The sequence below is a fragment of the Giraffa tippelskirchi genome, chromosome X, assembly GCF_054371585.1.
Source record: "Giraffa tippelskirchi isolate mGirTip1 chromosome X, T2T-mGirTip1v1.2.pri, whole genome shotgun sequence".
NCBI lineage: Eukaryota > Metazoa > Chordata > Mammalia > Artiodactyla > Giraffidae > Giraffa > Giraffa tippelskirchi.
In genome coordinates this window covers 51919230-51937075 of record NC_137289.1, presented here as the reverse complement: position 1 = coordinate 51937075, position 17846 = coordinate 51919230, and the positions used below count along the sequence as shown (strand labels likewise).

Below are 17846 nucleotides of genomic sequence, written 5' to 3'. Positions count from 1 at the left end.
GATACACTGCACACTTATTAGAAAGATCAAAATCTACAACACTGACAACACCAATTGATGGAAAGGATGTGAAACAATAAGAACTCTCATTCATTGCTGATGGGGCTGAAAAATGGTTTAACCACTTTGGAATACTGGCAGTTTCTTGAAAAGTAACTATGCCCTGACCACTGATGCCAGAGAAGCTGAAGTTGAATGGTGCTATGAAGACCTGCAAGACCTTCTAGAACTAACACCAAAAAAGATGTCCTTTTCATCACAGGGGACTGGAATGCAATGGTAGGAAGTCAAGAGATACCTGGAGAAACAGGCAAGTTTGATCTTGGACTACAAAATGAAGCAGGGCAAAGGCTAACAGAGTTTTGCCAAGAGAACACACTGGTCACAGCAAACACCCTTTTCCAACAACACAAGAGATAACATGGACATCACCAGATGATCAATACCAAATTCAGATTGATTATATTCTTTGCAGCCAAAGATGGAGAAGCTCTATACAGTCAGAAAAACAAGACTGGGAGCTGACTGTGGCTCAGATCATGAGCTTCTTATTGCAAAATTCAGGCTTAAAATGAAGAAAGTAGGGAAAACCACTAGACCATTTAGGTATGACCTAAGTCAAATCCCTTATGGTTATACAGTGGAAGTGATGAATAGATTCAAGGGATTAGATCTGATAGACAGAGTGCCTGAAGAACTATGGACGGAGGTTTGTGACATTGCACAGGAGGCGGTGATCAAGAACATCCCCAAGAAAAAGAAATGCAAAAAGGCAAGACGGTTGTCTGAAGAGGCCTTACAAATAGCTGAAAAAAAAAGAGAAGTGAAAGGCAAAGAAGAAGAGGAAAGATATAACCATTTGAATGCAGAATTCCAAAGAATAGCAAGGAGATAGGAAAGCCTTCTTCAGTGATCAATGCAAAGAAATAGAGGAAAACAATAGAATGGGAAAGACTAGAGATCTCTTCAAGAAAACTAGAGATACCAAGGGAATATTTCATGCAAAGATGGGCACAATGAAGGATGGAAAAAGTATGGACCTTACACAGGCATAAGATATTAAGAAGAGGTGACAAGAATACACAGAACAACTATACAGAAAAGATCTTCATGACCCAGATAACCACAATGGTGTGATCACTCACCTAGAGCCAGACATCCTGGAATGCAAAGTCAAGTGGGCCTTAGGAAGCATCACTACAAACAAAGCTAGTGGAGATGATGGAATTCCAGTTGAGCTATTTCAAATCCTAAAAGATGATGCTGTGAAAGTGCTTCACACAATATGCCAGCAACTTTGGAAAACTCAGCAGTGGCCACAGGACTGGAAAAGGTCAGTTTTCATTCCAGTCTCTAAGAAAGGCAATGCCAAAGAATGCTCAAACTACCACACAATTGCACTCATCTCACATGCTAGCAAAGTACTGCTCAAAATTCTCCAAGCCAAGCTTCAATGGTATGTGAACTGTGAACTTCCAGATGTTCAAGCTGGATTTAGAAAAGGCAGAGGAACCAGAGATCAAATTGCCAACATCTGTTGGATCACAGAAAAAGCGAGAGTTCCAGAAAAACATCTCAGTTCAGTTCATTCACTCAGTCGTGTCTGACTCTTTGCAACCCCATGAACCACAGCATGCCAGGCCTCCCTGTCCATCACCAACTCCTGGAGTCTACCCAAACCCATGTCCATTGAGTCGGTGATGCCATCCAACCATCTCACCCTCTGTCGTCCCCTTCTCCTCCTGCCCTCAATCTTTCCCAGCATCAGGGTCTTTTTAAATAAATCAGCTTTTTGAATCAGGTGGCCAAAGTATTGGAGTTTCAGCTTCAACATCAGTCCTTCCAATGAACACCCCGGACTGATCTCCTTTAGGATGGATTGGTTGGGTCTCCTTGCAGTCCAAGGGATTCTCAAGAGTCTTCTCCAACACCACAGTTCAAAAGCATCAATTCTTTGGCACTCAGCTTTCTTTATAGTCCAACTCTCACATCCATATGTGACCACTGGAAAAACTATAGCCTTGACTAGATGGACCTTTGTTGGCAAAGTAATGTCTCTGCTTTTTAATAGAAAAACATCTACTTCTGCTTTATTGACAATGCCAAAGTCTTTGACTGTGTGGATCATAACAAACTGTGGAAAATTGTTAAAGAGATGGGAATACCAGACCATCTGACCTGCCTCCTGAGAAATCTGGATAGAGGTCAAGAAGCAACAGTTAGAACTGGACATGGAACAATGGACTGTTTCCAAATTAGGAAAGGAGTACGTCAAGGCTGTATATTGTCACCCTGCTTATTTAACTTATATGCGGAGTACATCATGAGAAATGCTGGACTGGATGAAGCACAAGCTGTAATCAAGATTGCCGGGAGAAATATCAATAACCTCAGATATGCAGATGACACCACACTTAGGGCAGAAATCGAAGAAGAACTAAAGAGCCTCGTGATGAAAGTGAAAGAGGAGAGTGAAAAAGCTGGCTTAAAACTCAACATTCAGAAAACTAAGATCATGGCATCCGGTCCTATCACTTCATGGCAAATAGATGGTGAAACAATGGAAACACTGTCAGACTTTATTTTGAGGGGCTCCAAAATCACTGCAGATGGTGACTGCAGCCATGAAATTAAAAGATGCTTGCTCCTTGGAAGGAAAGTTATGACCAACATAGACACCATATTAAAAAGCAAAGACATTACTTTGACAACAAAGGTCCATCTAGTCAAAGCTATGGTTTTTCCAGTATTCATATATGGATGTGAGGATTGGACCATAAAAAAAAACTGAATGCCAAAGAGTTGATGCTTTTGAACTGTGGTGTTGGAAAATACTCTTGAGAGTCCCTTGGACTGCAAGGAGATCCAACCAGTCCATCCTAAAGGAAATCAATCCTGAATATTCATTGGAAGGACTGATGCTGAAGCTGAAACTCCAATACTTTGGCCACCTTATGTGAAGAACTGACTCATTTGAAAAGACCCTGATGGTGGGCAAGATTGAAGATGGAAGGAGAAGGGAACGACAGAAGATGAGATGGTTGGATGGCATCACCGAGGCAATGGACGTGAGTTTGAGTAGGCTCTGGGAGTTGGTGATGGACAGGGAAGCCTGGTGTGCTGCAGTCCATGGGGTCACAAAGAGTCGGACACAACTGAGCGACTGAACTGAACTGCTGTGTGTGGAGGAGGATGTACTAATTTCTTAAAGGTGTATCTGTGATTGAGGTGAGACTCTGTAGTTCACATAGTTTATGAAGGGAGTTTATGATATAAAAAAGCAAGTCACAAAGCTAGTAACAGACAGAGTGTGGATTTGGTTCCAATGCCTGGAATCTTAGCAAGTGAGCTATCCTGGAGCTATAATGGGTACAATTTTGATATTTTCACTAATGTTTTTCTGATTATACTATTAGTTAATAAGAAACAGGTTTCCTGCTCAGTGATTTTTGAGTTGCAGTGTTAGTTCTGGTCACAAGGTGACCCTGTAGTCTACTTTTTAAGTTTCTTCAATAGACATTCAAATTTTGTTTAAAGAGAAAAATAAATCTGCCATTATTAAAAAAAAAAAGAAGTTAGGGGATATTCTTTACCTCACAATACCTATTCACTTTTGAAAATGTGTATGAATCACAAACACAGACAAAATCTACTCGGCACCTTTCTGTCCCACAAAATATGCATTCATGCAACTAATGCCTCTCTTCACCCATTGCTGACAGCTGTCTTAATTTTCTACTTAATAGCTTTTCTCTGTGTCCTAGTTTATACTTCTGCATAGTTTCTGTTCTCCTTAATTTCATCTTCCTCACAAGTTGGACTTACTATGATTAGCTCTCAAGTCCTCAATATTAGGGACTCCACTTTTTTCCCTTTTGCTTTGTTTCCTTTTTGGTTCCCAGTATCAACGGCTTGATTATCTCCCCCATTCCCAGTTTTATCCAGTGAGAGGGAAAACATGGCTCCCTTTAGAAGAAACAATAGGATTGGAATACTATTGTACTAAATATATCTAAAAAATATCTAAAATATTACTAATATCTGGAATATTACTAGTATTCCAGTACTAAAGTATCTAAAAAACAATATAATTTTTAAATTATATTTAAGAAAATAGGTGGCTGTTCCAGTCATTGCTTTAATGGATTTATTATTTGTTTTATCGAGAAACTGAGAGCACTGATTCTGGACCCAACAGTTTGGGCTATATCCTGGATTTACAACTACTAGCTGTACAATTTTAGGTAATTTGCTTAATGTCTATATGCTTCAATTTCCTCCTATGTAAAATGGGTACATTGATAGTACAGCCCTCACAGATTCATTATGAGAAATGGATTGATTAGTACCTGTAAGTAGCTTATAACACTGTCTTGAATATGGTGTACATTAAAAGTATGTTATGAATATTTTTATTATTACCATCATTTTTTATGTAGTCTAAGTTAACATGATGACAGATATATATATTCAGAATTGCTTTAATGGCAATAATATTATAACTGTACAAAAAATTAGCATCTAAAACTTTGATGTTGAAGTAAATAACAATAGAAAAATTACCTTTTTTCACACATCCATTCCCAAATGTCTTTTGTGGTGAATTTCTTTATGACCTTTTCTATTGTGTATGTACATTCCTATATATATTTATGCACCTTACTTTCTTGATTATTAGATTACAGCATTAGCAACATACACTATTGATTCAGTAACACCTTTTTTAAGAAAAAATAACATTATCACATAAAATCTACACATGTATTTTATGATATATTCCAATGTGAGAAATTTTGAAAGATTCTAAGAACATTGATCCTAACATAGAATAAAACAATTTAGGTCATGTGATATATGCATTGCTACAATCCTTGATATTTTGATGTACTTCCTTGTAGTCTTTTTCTAGGCCTAATTTTTGTGTCCTCTTGAAATTCGTATGTTGAAATAGATCCCTGCTGTGATGTTAAATGGAGGTTGATGGAGCCTTTATGAATGGGATTAGTGCTACTATAAAAAAAACACTCCAGAAATCTCCCTTGATTTTTCCAAAATATGAGAACACACAAAGGATGTTGCAGTCTATGAATCAGGAAGTTAGCCCTTTCCAAAAATCAAACCTGCCAGTGTCTTGATCCTGGACTTCCTGCTCCAGAACAGAGAAAAATAAATTTCTGTTATTTAATCCATCCATTCTGTGGTATTGTTATTGTAGCCCAAATGAACTAAGGCAGTGCTTAATATAATTGTTTCCACTATACTACCAGTGGTTCTCCAGTGTTAGTACATGATCAAAATCATGTTAATAATATATGTTCTGGGGCCCAGTTGAAAAATGTGTTTGATTCATGTAATCCAAGGAAGGGTGCAAAAATTTACATTATTAGCAAGACAAAGTGTTACTAAGTCCAAGCTCTTACTGCTTGCTACAGACCAGGTCAATAAATTAAGAGGCAAGGTATTGGGGCAAAGAATATTGACCTTATTTGGAAAGCCAGCAGACCGATAAGATGGTGGACTAGTGTCCCAAAGAACCCTCTTACCAGAGTTAGAATTCAGACTTCCTTTATACAAAGAGGAGAGAGGTTGTGGTTGGTTGTTGCAAACTTATTTATGCCTACCAGACCCCAGAGGGGATATAATAATACTTTGTTCTTGCAGCTATCCAGGTAGGTCTGGTCACAATATTCCTGTAAACCTCCAACAAGACAAATGTTATTCTCTGTTCTGAAACTTTTATCTCTATATGAAGAGAAAGTGTTAGACTTTTAAAGGTCAAGCCTGGGAGGCAGAGACTTGAGAAAGAACTGTAATGTATATTTCAGGCTACAGGCAACATTCCTTTACAAAGGTTCAGAGCAAGCATGACTAAGCACAGGCAACAGAGAACAAAAGTTAGAGGTAAAGGAATAGATCCAATATTGAGTCAGGTTTGTTCTTCCCTGTTAAAATAGGAGATTCCAAAGCAAGTAGTCTGTGTGAGAAATTATTCCTGTTTTGATTTAGCATGCCATCTGGTCTCTACTGGGCTTCCTGGTGGCTCAGTGGTAAAGAATCTGCCTGCAATGCAGGAAGATGTGGGTTTGATCCATGGGTTGGGAAGATCCCCTGGAAGAGGGCATGGCAACCCACTCCAGTATTGTTACCTGAAGAATCCTATGGACAGAGGAGCCTAGTGGGCTATAGCCCCACAGGGTTGCAAAGAGTCAGACACTGAGCATGCATCATGTCGGTCTCTACTAGGCTCCTTAGGAAATGCATGTCTTTGCCTCTAGAGAAATGAAATAACTTACCTGCTGTTATTTAGTCAAGAGTAGAACTGGGTAAAGAACTTGAGGATCCCCACAGAGTCAAAATGGCTATATTAAACATTTATTCAACATTTACAATATGGCAAACATTGTAATAGACATTCGGAATATGAGGGTGATAAAGAAACTGTATGTGCTAAGAGAATGGCACAGTTCTGCAGAGGAGTTATTGTTAACACTTTTAGGATTTTTTTTAATCCTACAAAATATTTTAAACTCTTTTCATGTAGTGATAATATCAGATTTGGGGAATGTTACACAGTTCTGATCAAAAAAGTGAGTATCTCTGTAATTTATATATCTGTTGCCCTAGTGAATGGGTCTGCCCAGAATTTTTTCTATGAGAGACTGTAGAGCATCCTGAGAGAGAAATCACCTCTGGAAATAACATGGCAGGCAGAAAAAGTCAATGTTGTCGCCATCTGGAGATTATTCTTACAAATTTTCACTAGTAGAAAAGAGATACAGTCCTTATTATAATTCAGAAAATATATGGCTGACTCCAAGTGTTCAATTCATCATTTTATTTCATTCATCATTTATGTTATTAATGAAATCTCATATTCATATTTTAACCTAGAGCTCTCCACCCAAATAGAATCATGTCTGAGTCCCTAGTGAGCAGAGGACCTATAAATAAAATAGGAAAGCCTGTTTTTACTAAAACCCCAGTTAAGATTTTATTTGCTGAGGCACATTTGTGTAGTATCCACCTTCATAAGTGTAACAATGATCTCCTAGAAATCAGGAAGGCTTTGTTATCTTGAGGACTCTAACACCTCAACCACTGTCAGCAAAAGGAAAAAAAAAAAACAAAGGAGAAATGACAGTAGGGTCTAGAAGACATGGCAGTATCCAGAGGAGGGTGGAACCTACTTCTCAGTTGCCTTAAATTGTTCTTGGGCATAGGTTAGATATCCCTCAGCCCTCCCTAAATATCACTGGAATTTGGGGTTTGGAAGGAGCAAGGGAGTTAGGTAGGGTCCAAGCCTACAAAGATCACACATACAGTACCTCATCTGATCCACTCAGAGGCCTTGGGACACAAAGACTATTCCCTTTTCACAGATGACACCCTTTAAGGGAATGTCAAGGTAATAAATACCAGGGTTTTATTGCTAAAAAAGAAATTCTAAAAAAAAAATACACCCTTGAAATGTATTTTTTTTCTTTTAACAAGTTTAAAAAGCTGATTGACACATTACTTTAATTAATGTTATTACACTTAAGGGCACAAGTGATAAATACAAATTTGGGGGAAATACAGTTATCACAGAGAAAGAAATTAAATCATTCACAATTATGCCATCTAAAGATAAACACTCACATTTTAGTATATATATTTTGACTCATTGTTAATATATGTAATACATAAATATATAAGCATTAAAATGAAAGAATGATAAATTTACTCACTGCTTTCTAACTTTTTTTTTCACTTTTGAAACACACAATGAACATGTTCCTATTCAAATGAGTGAAAACACCTCTGCTGACAAAGAAAAGCTTGTTGATTTGGTCTGAATTCAAATAGAATTCAAATAGATGCTGATAGTACTCAAAGTTTTGAAGCAACTGAATGAGTAAAATTACACCAAGAAAAGGCAAATAAGCAGAAAACAAGATTGAAAAGTATTAACCTCAGAGAAAACCTCATTATTCAAGGCATAAGGAAAAATTCATCATGATGATGAGGGTGGTCCTGCACCCATGCTAAGTCGCTTCAGTCGCATCCAACTCTTTATCACCCTATGGACCATAGCCCTCCAGGCTCCTCTGTCCATGGGATTCTCCAGGCAAGAATAATGGAGTGGGTTACCATTTCCTTATCCAAGGGATCTTCCCAACTTAGGGATCAAACCTGTGTCTCTTATCTCCCACATTGGCAGGCGGGTTCTTTACCACTAGCGCCACCTGAGAAGCCCTCCAGGGTGGTCCTACTAAAGCTAGATGGACTATACTTTAACTTCAGGGCCCTGAGTTGAACTCTCTCATCTCTTCCGTGAACATTTCCGTATCATCTGCATCCCTATCACGTTATTTACAAGCCTAAAATCCTGGGAAAGCAGAGCCCAAGCCCCTCTAATATTGCTTTCAGGCTTCTGGCTTTCATTCTCTCCCAGAGCTTCCTCTCCATTCAGCACAGGGGCAGGATCCCTTCCTTTAGTGTCTTTTCTTTCCCCCCAGGGAACATTTTCCATGTTGAGATCCCCCCCCCATCCCTCTTTGGACTCCATTACTAGTAGGAGACAAAAGGCAAAAGAAAAGACTGAATGCTTGAGGCAAAGATCAGCACCGAGGACAGAGGTCCTACTATACGCCTTTCAAGATTCAGATTTCTGTGGTTTCTGAAATTCTGTTTTTCCCACATGAGAGGACTAGTGCGCCCTCCAGGAGGCCTCCAGACGGAGCTCCGTCTTCCCGCTAGCTTCTCTTCCCTCCGCCCTTTTAAACTCACCAATTTTTCCTTTATGTAGATCCTTCCCCAGGCTTCTGAAGGCACAAAAAGGGAGGCTCCGTAGGGGAGCCTCAAATTGGGCTCTGTTCCTGCCCCCCACACCACTGTCCCCCGCATAGACTACGCCTATCCTTGCTGTCTCTGCCGCCGCCGCATTCTCGCCGCCAGGCGCGCGAGGTGCTTGGTCCTGACCCCAGGACCCTCACACCTGCAGATGGTTGGGGTCGGGGAAGCGGGAGGTGCCCTACGTAGCAAAAACTCGGTGCGGATCTGCCCCTGCCGGGCCCTTCCCGGCCTCTCCCAGCACTGTATTTCGCAACTTTGTCCCTCCTTATCCATAGCTATCCTCAACTTTTGGTACACCTCTTCTTAAATACCCCCAACGGTGGAAGAGGGGTGACTATTTAAAATAAAACTCACTCTCCGTGTGTCTTTGTTTCCTCCTCCTGTGATTCGTTTCCACATTCCTACGACAGAGATGTTTTGCACCAAAATGGCTGTGGGACACGGGGAGAAGGGGTTGAGTGGAAAGCTTTCCAGCATATTCCCATACTTATGTACTCATAAGAAGAAAAGCTATGACCAACCTAGACAGCATACAAAAAACAGAGACATTACTTTGCCAATAAAGGTCCCTCTAGTCAAAGCTATGGTTTTTCCAGTAATCATGTATGGATGTGAGAGTTGGGCTATAAAGAAAGCTGAGCACCGAAGAATTGATGCTTTTGAACTGCGGTGTTGGAGAAGATTCTTGAGAGTCCCTTGGACTGCAAGGAGATCCAACCAGTCCATCCTAAAGGAAATCAATCCTGAATATTTATTGGAAGGACTGATGCTGAAGCTGAAACTCCAATACTTTGGCCACCCGATGTGAAGAACTGACTCCTCAGAAAAAAACCCTGATGGTGGGAAAGACTGAAGGCAGGAGGAGGAGGGGACGACAGAGGATGAGTTGGTTGGATGGCATCACTGACTCAATGGGCATGAGTTTGAGGAAGCTCTGGGAGTTGGTGATGGACAGGGAGGTCTGTCGTGCTGCAGTCCATGGGGTTGCAAAGAGTTGGACATGACTGAGTGACTGAACTGAACTGAACTGAAACTACTTGCCCCCAGCATCACCCAAAATAGACTTTGGGTGAGGAAGCTGTGACCAGAAAGCAGACTCTGATCCACTTGAGGATTCGGCCCTCAGTCCCCAGCCATCCTGGTGCCAGGGTTACCCCAGGCAGCTTCAATCTGAACACAAACTTACAGTGTTCCTGGACCATTGCTTCCCCCTGCCCCCAACCCGGGCATTCCTTGACCAGAAGCTTTTCCTCTTCTGCCAAGAGGAATGGCAACTCAGAGGATACAAGGGACAGGAAAAAAGAGATTTGGGCCCAGGTAGACTCTCATCTAGTGACACTGTTGCAGGAAAGGGCACCCCTTCCAGGGTCTGAAAGATTTTCTACTAAATAGGAAATTCTTCATAACTTGGTCATGTTTATCATTTAAAGAATGCTTCTGGTGATACTTCCCAAATAGTTTTTAAAAATTGGGAGAATTAGTTTGAAATTTTTAAACCTAAATTTTTCTAAAAGAAATCCACATTTTATATGTTCAGCAAATTAATCCATGTAGAGCCTAGTAAATGTCTTATTTTTGTCTTGTTTTAGAAAAATGATCTATCTCTTCCACTTTGAGTTTTAATCTTTATAAATGTGAGTTAGTTCAGTTGTGTCCTGTCAGAGGCATGCAGCCTGCTAGGCCTCTCACCTCTGGCCTCTTTACCTCTAGGAAACCCAGGAGAAGTCTAGCCTTGCAGAAGGGTTGCTGCCTGCCAGTCCACCCCCACCTAGATGGCTCTTCAGCCAGACTTCCAAAGAACTCTCACCCGCTAACCATATTAATTAACTTAGACCAGGTGTTCTCAACTAGGGAAGTCTGTGGACCACCTGAAATTCTATGCAAATTTGTACAAGTTTGGGCTAGTAGGGTACATGCACTTCTGTGGGAAGACGGTTTGTACCTTAGGAACCTGAGAAAGCCTATACATTAGCAGGGCAACATGATGGGGAAACTGAAGCTATGAAGTAGAGACAAAACAAAAGAGAAGAAGGAGATATGAGGGGAAGGGAGAAGAGATTGAGTCCAAAGCTGAGCCAAGTTAATGGTAAAACACTACAGTGCTCAGGTCCTGGCTCCCAGAGTTCCATTCAAAACTGGCTGTCAATTCTCAGATCCCCTTACGATCCTAGCCTTCTCTCACTTCAGTTCAGTCGCTCAGTTGTGTCCAACTGTTTGCAACCCTAAGGAACTGCAGCACGCCAGGCTTCCCTGTCCATCACCAACTCCCAGAGCTTCCTCAAACTCATGTCCATCAAGTCGGTGATGCCATCCAACCATCTTGTCCTCTGTCGTCCCCTTCTCCTCCTGCCTTCGATCTTTCCCAGCACCAGGGTCTTTTCCAATGAGTCAGTTCTTCACATCAGGTGGCCAAAGTATTGGAGTTTCAGCTTCAGCATCAGTCCTTCCAATGAACACCCAGGATTGATTCCCTTTAGGATGGACTGGTTTGATCTTGCAAGTCCAGGGGACTCCCAAGAGTCTTCTCCAACACCAGAGTTCAAAACCATCAATTTTTCAGCACTCAGCTTTCTTTACAATCCAGCTCTCACATCTATACATGACTACTGGAAAAACCATACCCTTGACTAGATGGACCTTGTTGGCAAAGTAATGTCTCTGCTTTTTGTATGCTGTCTAGGTTGGTCATAGCTTTTCTTCCAAGGAGCAAGTGTCTTTTAATTTTATGGCTGCAGTCACCATCTGCAGTCCTTCTGGAGCCCAAGAAAATAAAGTCTGTCAGTGTTTCCATTGTTTCCCCATCTATTTGCCATGAAGTGATGGGACCAGATGCCATGATCTTTATTTTTTGAATGTTGAGTTTTAAGACAACTTTTTCACTCTCCTCTTTCACTTTCATCAAGAGGCTCTTTAGTTTCTCTTTACTTTCTGCCATAAGGGTGGTATCATCTGCGTATTTAAGGTTATTGATATTTCTACTGGAAATCTTGATTCCAGCTTGTCCTTCATCTAGCCCAGCATTTTGCATGATGTACTCTGCATATAAGTTAAATAATCAGGGTGACAATATACAACTTTGATCAACTCCTTTCCCAATTTGGAACCAGGCTGTTGTTCCATGCTCAGTTCTAACTGTTGTTTCTTGACCTCTGTACAGATTTCTCAGGAGGCAGATCAGGTGATCTGGTATTCTCATCTCTTTAAGAATGTTCCACAGTTTGTTGTGATCCATATAGTCAAAGGTTTTGGCACAGTCAACAAAGCAGAAGTAGCTATTTTTCTGGAACTCTCTTGCTTTTTCGATAATCCAATGCATGTTGGCAATTTGATCTCTGATTCCTCTGACTTTTCTAAATCCAGCTTGAACATCTGGAGGGTCACAGTTCACATACTGTTGAAGCCTGGCTTGGAGAATTTTGAGCATTACTTTGCTAACATGTGAGATGAGTGCAATTGTGCAGTAGTTTGAGCATTCTTTGGCATTGCCTTTCTTAGGGATTGGAATGAAAACTGACCTTTTCCAGTCCAGTGGCCACTCTGAGTTTTGCAAATTTGCTGGCATATTGAGTGCAGCATTTTCACAGCATCATCTTTTAGGATTGCAAACAGCTGTACAAGACTGAAGCAACTGAGCACATAAATGACATATAACACTATATTAGTTTCAGGTATAAAACATGGTGATTCAATATTTGTATATATGGCAAAGTGATCATCTTGATAAATCTAGTTCACATTCATATGCTATTTTATTGTTTCAAAAACACTTGTGAATAGATGGCATAGCTGGAAAAGCAGAACCCCCATCATATGAGGCCTTTCAGAGAAAGAGCTTATGGAAAGGGTGGACTGCCAGGTCAATAAGAGCTCAGAGAAGGCAAAGGCCAGTTAGCCCCAAATAGTCAGAGGAAGCCTCATGGAAGTAAAAGACCTTGACCTAGGCCTCACAGGGTGGGCAGGACCTAGATAGAAGGTGGGAAGGAAAGAGACCAGTCTGATTGTATCCTGGCCCCATGTCCTTACTGTTATCCTGGCCTGTTTTAAGCTTCCTTGCTGGGTCAGGTTCATTGTTCCTCTTTCTGGGTATTTATGTCTATTGACAGTGGCTATTGTCTGAAAGCAGGTTCAGTGAAAGCACTTTTTGACAAGCTCTGCACTATCCCCAAGGACTTTCTCACTTATTTCCAGGTTATAGAATCTGAATTGGTCAACCTTTCTGGATAGTTCTTGAAAGTGAAAGTGTTAGTCACTCGGTCGTGTCCAACTCTTTGTGATCCCATGAACAGTAGTCTACCAGGCTCCTCTGTCCATGGAATTCTCCAGGCAAGAATACTGGAATGGGTAGTCATTCCCTTCTCCAGGGGATCTTCCCAACCCAGGAATCAACCCAGGTCTCAAGCACTGCAGACTGATTCTTTAAGGTCTGAGCCACCAGGGAAGCCCTTTAGTTCTTAGGCAATTGCTAAGTACTTAAATATGCATTCCCTTTGAGCCTGTAAATCCATTCTTAGGTATTCACCCTAGGGTGAACCCACAGGGGATAGGCCTCACTCTCAAGAGGATAGACCTGAAGAAGAGGCATAAGCAAGTCTTGCATTTCCACTCCAGGTCCTTTGGGCAGGATACTCTAGGGTCCTAGGTATCTAGAACATGGTCTAGAAGGATAAAAGTGAAGGTTCCAGATTGGCATATCTTCTTGCTCATTGGCTCTTCGCTACCTGGGGAAGACAACATCCAGAGGACCAAACTGATTACTTCCTGGCAAATATCACCACCAAGACTCTGGAGTCAAACATGGTTTTTTTTTTTTTTCATTTTGAAGCCTTTTCCCCAAATGAAATCCTAATATAATTATTTTTAAAAATATAAATATAATAATAGTTTGCACTTCTAAAGCACTTATCATATGCCAGGCACTATTCTCAGAACTGTACACATACTAACTCATTTAACTGAAGTAATTCTATCTTTGTTTTTTCCAACTATAAAAAGACATGAATTTGTTAAAGAACAAAACAAAACCACAGGCCCCAAACTTCATCTCTTGTGCTAAAGCCAGTGATACCAAACCTATACTTAATATCTCACCTAACTGAAGTTTCAGCCTCTTCCCAGAAATGTAATCTTAAATCAACCAGCCTGGAATTTTCAGGTCAAGCAACAGTAAGGTAATGTCACACAGGCCCTCTCCATCCCCCAAAGAAAGAAGTAATCTGCTTCATAAAACCCTCCCTGCTCCCTTCCTCTGCTCATGCCAGACTCTATGCAAATCCATGGACTGTAGCCTGCCAGGGTCCTCTGTCCATGGGATTTTCCAGGCAAGAATACTAGAGTGGGTTACCATTTCCAGCTGAGGGATCGAACCCACTTCTCTTGCATCTCCTGCATTGGCAGGCAGATTCTTTTTTTTAATTTATTATTTTATTGAAGGATAATTGCTTTACAGAATTTTGTTATTTTCTGTCAAACCTCAACACGAATCAGCCTAGGGTATACATATGTCCCCTCCCTCTTGAAGTTCCCTCCCATCTCCCTCCCCATCCTATCCCTTTAGGTTGATACAGAGCCCATTTGAGTTTCCTGAACCATACAACAAATTCACATTGGCTATGTATTTTACATATGGTAATGTAAGTTTCCATGTTACTCCTTCCATATATCTCACCCTCTCCTCCCCTCTCCCCATGTCGGTAAGTCTATTCTCTATGTCTGTTTTTCCATTGCTGCCCTGTAAATAAATTCTTCAGTTCCATTTTTCTAGATTCTATATATATAGCAGGCAGATTCTTGACCACTGGGCCACCTGGGAAGCCCCTCCCTTCCTCTCCCCTCCCCCAAAATTATCCTTGTCTAAAAATAATCCTTTTATTTATTTATTTAAAAATTTATCTTTACGTTTTTAACACCAAAACATTTTAGCAATATTTTAAATGTAGTTTTTCACTTTACTTAACACTTTTCTATCTTTTTTAGAAAGTAACTGAAAAAACAAAATTCAGTTGAATAAATGTGAGGAACTATTTGGCTTTATACAATTCATGAATAGGGCAGCAACCCATCTAGCAGCTAGCAGGGCGCTGTCAGGGGTTGTACAAAATGGAAGGTTTCTATAGGCTGGAGAGTAGGGCAAGGGAGCTATTAGCATAATAAAAGAAAGGATTGGGGCTATACCCCAACAGAAAAGTATTAAGAGTAAAGTTTAAAACTACATTAAAAATAATACTTCTGTCCCAGGCCTCCCCCACTCGGCTCTTTTTTTTTTTTTTTTCCAGAAACAACCCGCTGCCAAACCAGCCCTATTCCACAACAGCCAAGGACCAGATTGCAGATGAAATGGAGGCTGGGGCAGGGGCAATAGATGTAGGTTAGTGTTCTTAAACCTGGGAGCAGAAGGCAATAAAAAAAGAATTCTTGAAAAAAGTAGAACAGTTTAGTAGCTCCAGAAAAAAATGCAGCCCCTCCCTAGTAATCAGAGAAAGGCAAATAACATTTTCCCCTCTGGGATAGGCAAAAAGATGGACAGGGCCAAATGTATAAGCGGGGAGGGAGCAGAGGACCAGCCCACATCTGCCGCGCTTTTGGTGGGAGTGGAAATTGAGGACCAGAGATCACTGGTGACGTAGACCTCATGTGACCAGGAGTCGACGTGTGCAGAAGTCCTGCTAGTCTGGTCCTTGTTCCCGTCTGGGTACCAGCTTCCTTCAGCAGCGGTAGCCGGTGGGGCCAACGGTGGGGAAGGAGAAGGAGTCTACTGGCCGAAATTTTTCAGGTTGGTGGCAAAATAGATGCTGCCTGGGGATTTCTAGGGTGGGGATGGCCTAGAAGCAGAGATTTAAGGGAGCCCTGGAAAAGTCCATCTCTCCACCTCCTACCTCCAGGTCTGCAGGAAATGATGACCCTTGGGAAAGGGACTAGGGGTCCCAGGAGAAGGACAAGGAGACCTGTGATAGTTTAAAAATAATCATCCTCTGCCACCTAAGACCAATTTCCCAACACCTCCCCTCCCCCCACCCCTAACCCCCAGTTTTAAGGATAGTTTGGAAATCTGCTTTTCCGACTCCCCGTCTGATGGAAAATTTGAGCTAACTTGCACTATGGAGAGGGAGAGAAATGAGGGAAACAGAAGGTGGGAAAGTTTCCATAACCGAGAACCCTAACAGGAAAAGTGCGTGGTGTCGATCAGTCCAACGAGCGCTCGCCCCACCCCCACTCTTATCCCCTCCCCGTCCCGTTTCCCGTTGGTCTGCAGGTCTGCTCTTCAGAAAAGGCGAGGAAGAAAGGGATTGAATCAGTACAGGAAGATGAGGGAAATATTATAAAGACCCCTGGGGTGGAGGTGGGCAAAGGAGGGACTGAGGTCGTGGACCCCTATGTTCTTGCCCCGCACCCCTCTTCTCCCAGCTTACTGTGTTCTACAAGGGTCTTGCGTTCCGCCTTGTGTGAGAGAAATGGTTGCGGAGAACCTTGGAAAAGGCTGGAGGGAGGGACGAGGGAGGGGAGGAGGTGGAAAATGGAGGTGAGAATGGCAGGCTCAGGGAAACCCTGATGGTTGACAGGGAAACCCTGATGGTTGACGTATCCTTCTCGCTTCCTAGAAGTAGTTGTTTGCAAAGAAGAATAAGTAGAAGAAAAGAAAGGAAGAGGGAAAGAAAGGGAGACACAAGATGAAACCCTGTCAAAAAATGGAAGAAAAACCAGAAAATGAGAATGAACCAAAACTTGAAGAAGTACCAAAGCCTGAGGAAAAGCAAGAGGAGGAGGAAAAAACAGAAGGAACTTTTAAAGAAAGACTGATTCAGTCTCTCCAGGAATTTAAAGAAGATATACACAACAGGCATTTAAGCAAGGAAGATATGTTTAGAAATGTGAATGAAATTGATGAGATAAGGAGAGTAAGAAACAAACTTATAGTGATGCGTTGGAAGGTTAATCGAAACCATCCTTACCCCTATTTAATGTAGTTTACCTTGATTTCTATTTTTTCTGATGTTGGCATTACTTTCTTTTTTGTTGTCTTGTATATCTCTGTCCATCTTTCTGCTTTTAACTTGTTGCTGTTAGTGGTTTTAGATGCATCTCATTGTTTATTTCAAACCAATCTACAAGTCTTTGCCTTTTAATAGGAGAGCTTTACTCATTTGTACAAAAAGAGATTCCTGACAGGATATAAAATGTAAAAAAGTTACTAAGTAATATGTGAATATCATATTTTTGAAAGGGAAGGGTACATTTGTATATTCCATATATACACAGAAGAATATGTGAAGGATGAAAGACAAAACATATAGTCATTGGTAGGATTATGAGTGATTTTTTTTATTCAGCTTATTTGTATTTTTCCTTATTCCTGGAATGTACACTTGTTATTGTTAAAAATAATAAAAGTTTTATAACAAAAAAAGGAGTAACCAACAGTAGTTAGTATATTTCTAAAGGCATTGAGACATAATATTTATTAGCAGAATTTTAGAGGTAAACGTGAACTCCAAATTACCACCAGACCTCTTAGCTAGAAAAATAAATTTTTTCTCTCTTCTCATTTGCAGTATAGAGATAAAAATGATCTTTCTGGGATCTCATGAGGACCAAATAAGGTATTGACTGTGAGCCATATTTGACAAGCTTTTATTCCCATATGCCCATGTAGGATGCCAAATCCTAAGAGATTTGTTTTAGGTATTTTGGAGGGAGGTTAGTTCTCACCTATGCTTAAGAAAAAATCCAGACAGCTGTTAGGTGGGTACCACCTTTGTTTTTCTCTCCTCCTGTGGCTGCCCAACTTTCTATGCCCCTCCCCTTGATACTACCACATGTACTGGATATTTCTGCCCCTTTATTCAGATTCTGTACCTCTCAGCCCCCTAACACTGCTGATGTGCTAGAAATCTCAAATAGTGAAGCTCAGCATATTTCTTTGGAACCCACTTGATTTTCCAGTCTGAGCTCTACAGACATGGGGAAAATGCCCATCTCTTCAGTTTAGATAGACGTTTATGCAGGGCCACTTGGGC

At 41.0% G+C, this 17846-nt stretch overlaps 1 protein-coding gene across 2 annotated transcripts; it reads left to right on the top strand.

The window, feature by feature from the left end:
• The first annotated feature begins 15493 nt into the window (after positions 1–15493).
• On the top strand, positions 15494–17236 carry TCEAL9 (transcription elongation factor A like 9). 2 transcript variants are annotated; one of them, XM_081567991.1, is made up of 2 exons: positions 15494–15604; positions 16434–17236. In XM_081567991.1, exon 2 carries the CDS (start codon positions 16500–16502, stop codon positions 16794–16796), a length of 297 nt encoding a protein of 98 aa, XP_081424117.1. In that variant the 5' UTR covers positions 15494–15604; positions 16434–16499; the 3' UTR covers positions 16797–17236. The 2 variants fall into 2 exon arrangements, with proteins under 2 accessions (XP_081424117.1, XP_081424116.1); XM_081567990.1 differs by having other exon boundaries at positions 16431–17236.
• Positions 17237–17846: the final 610 nt, after the last annotated feature.

Coding starts and splice junctions, on each gene's coding strand:
- TCEAL9 (XM_081567991.1), top strand. CDS start 16,500: ATGAAACCCTGTCAAAAAATGGAAGAAAAACCAGAAAATGAGAATGAA.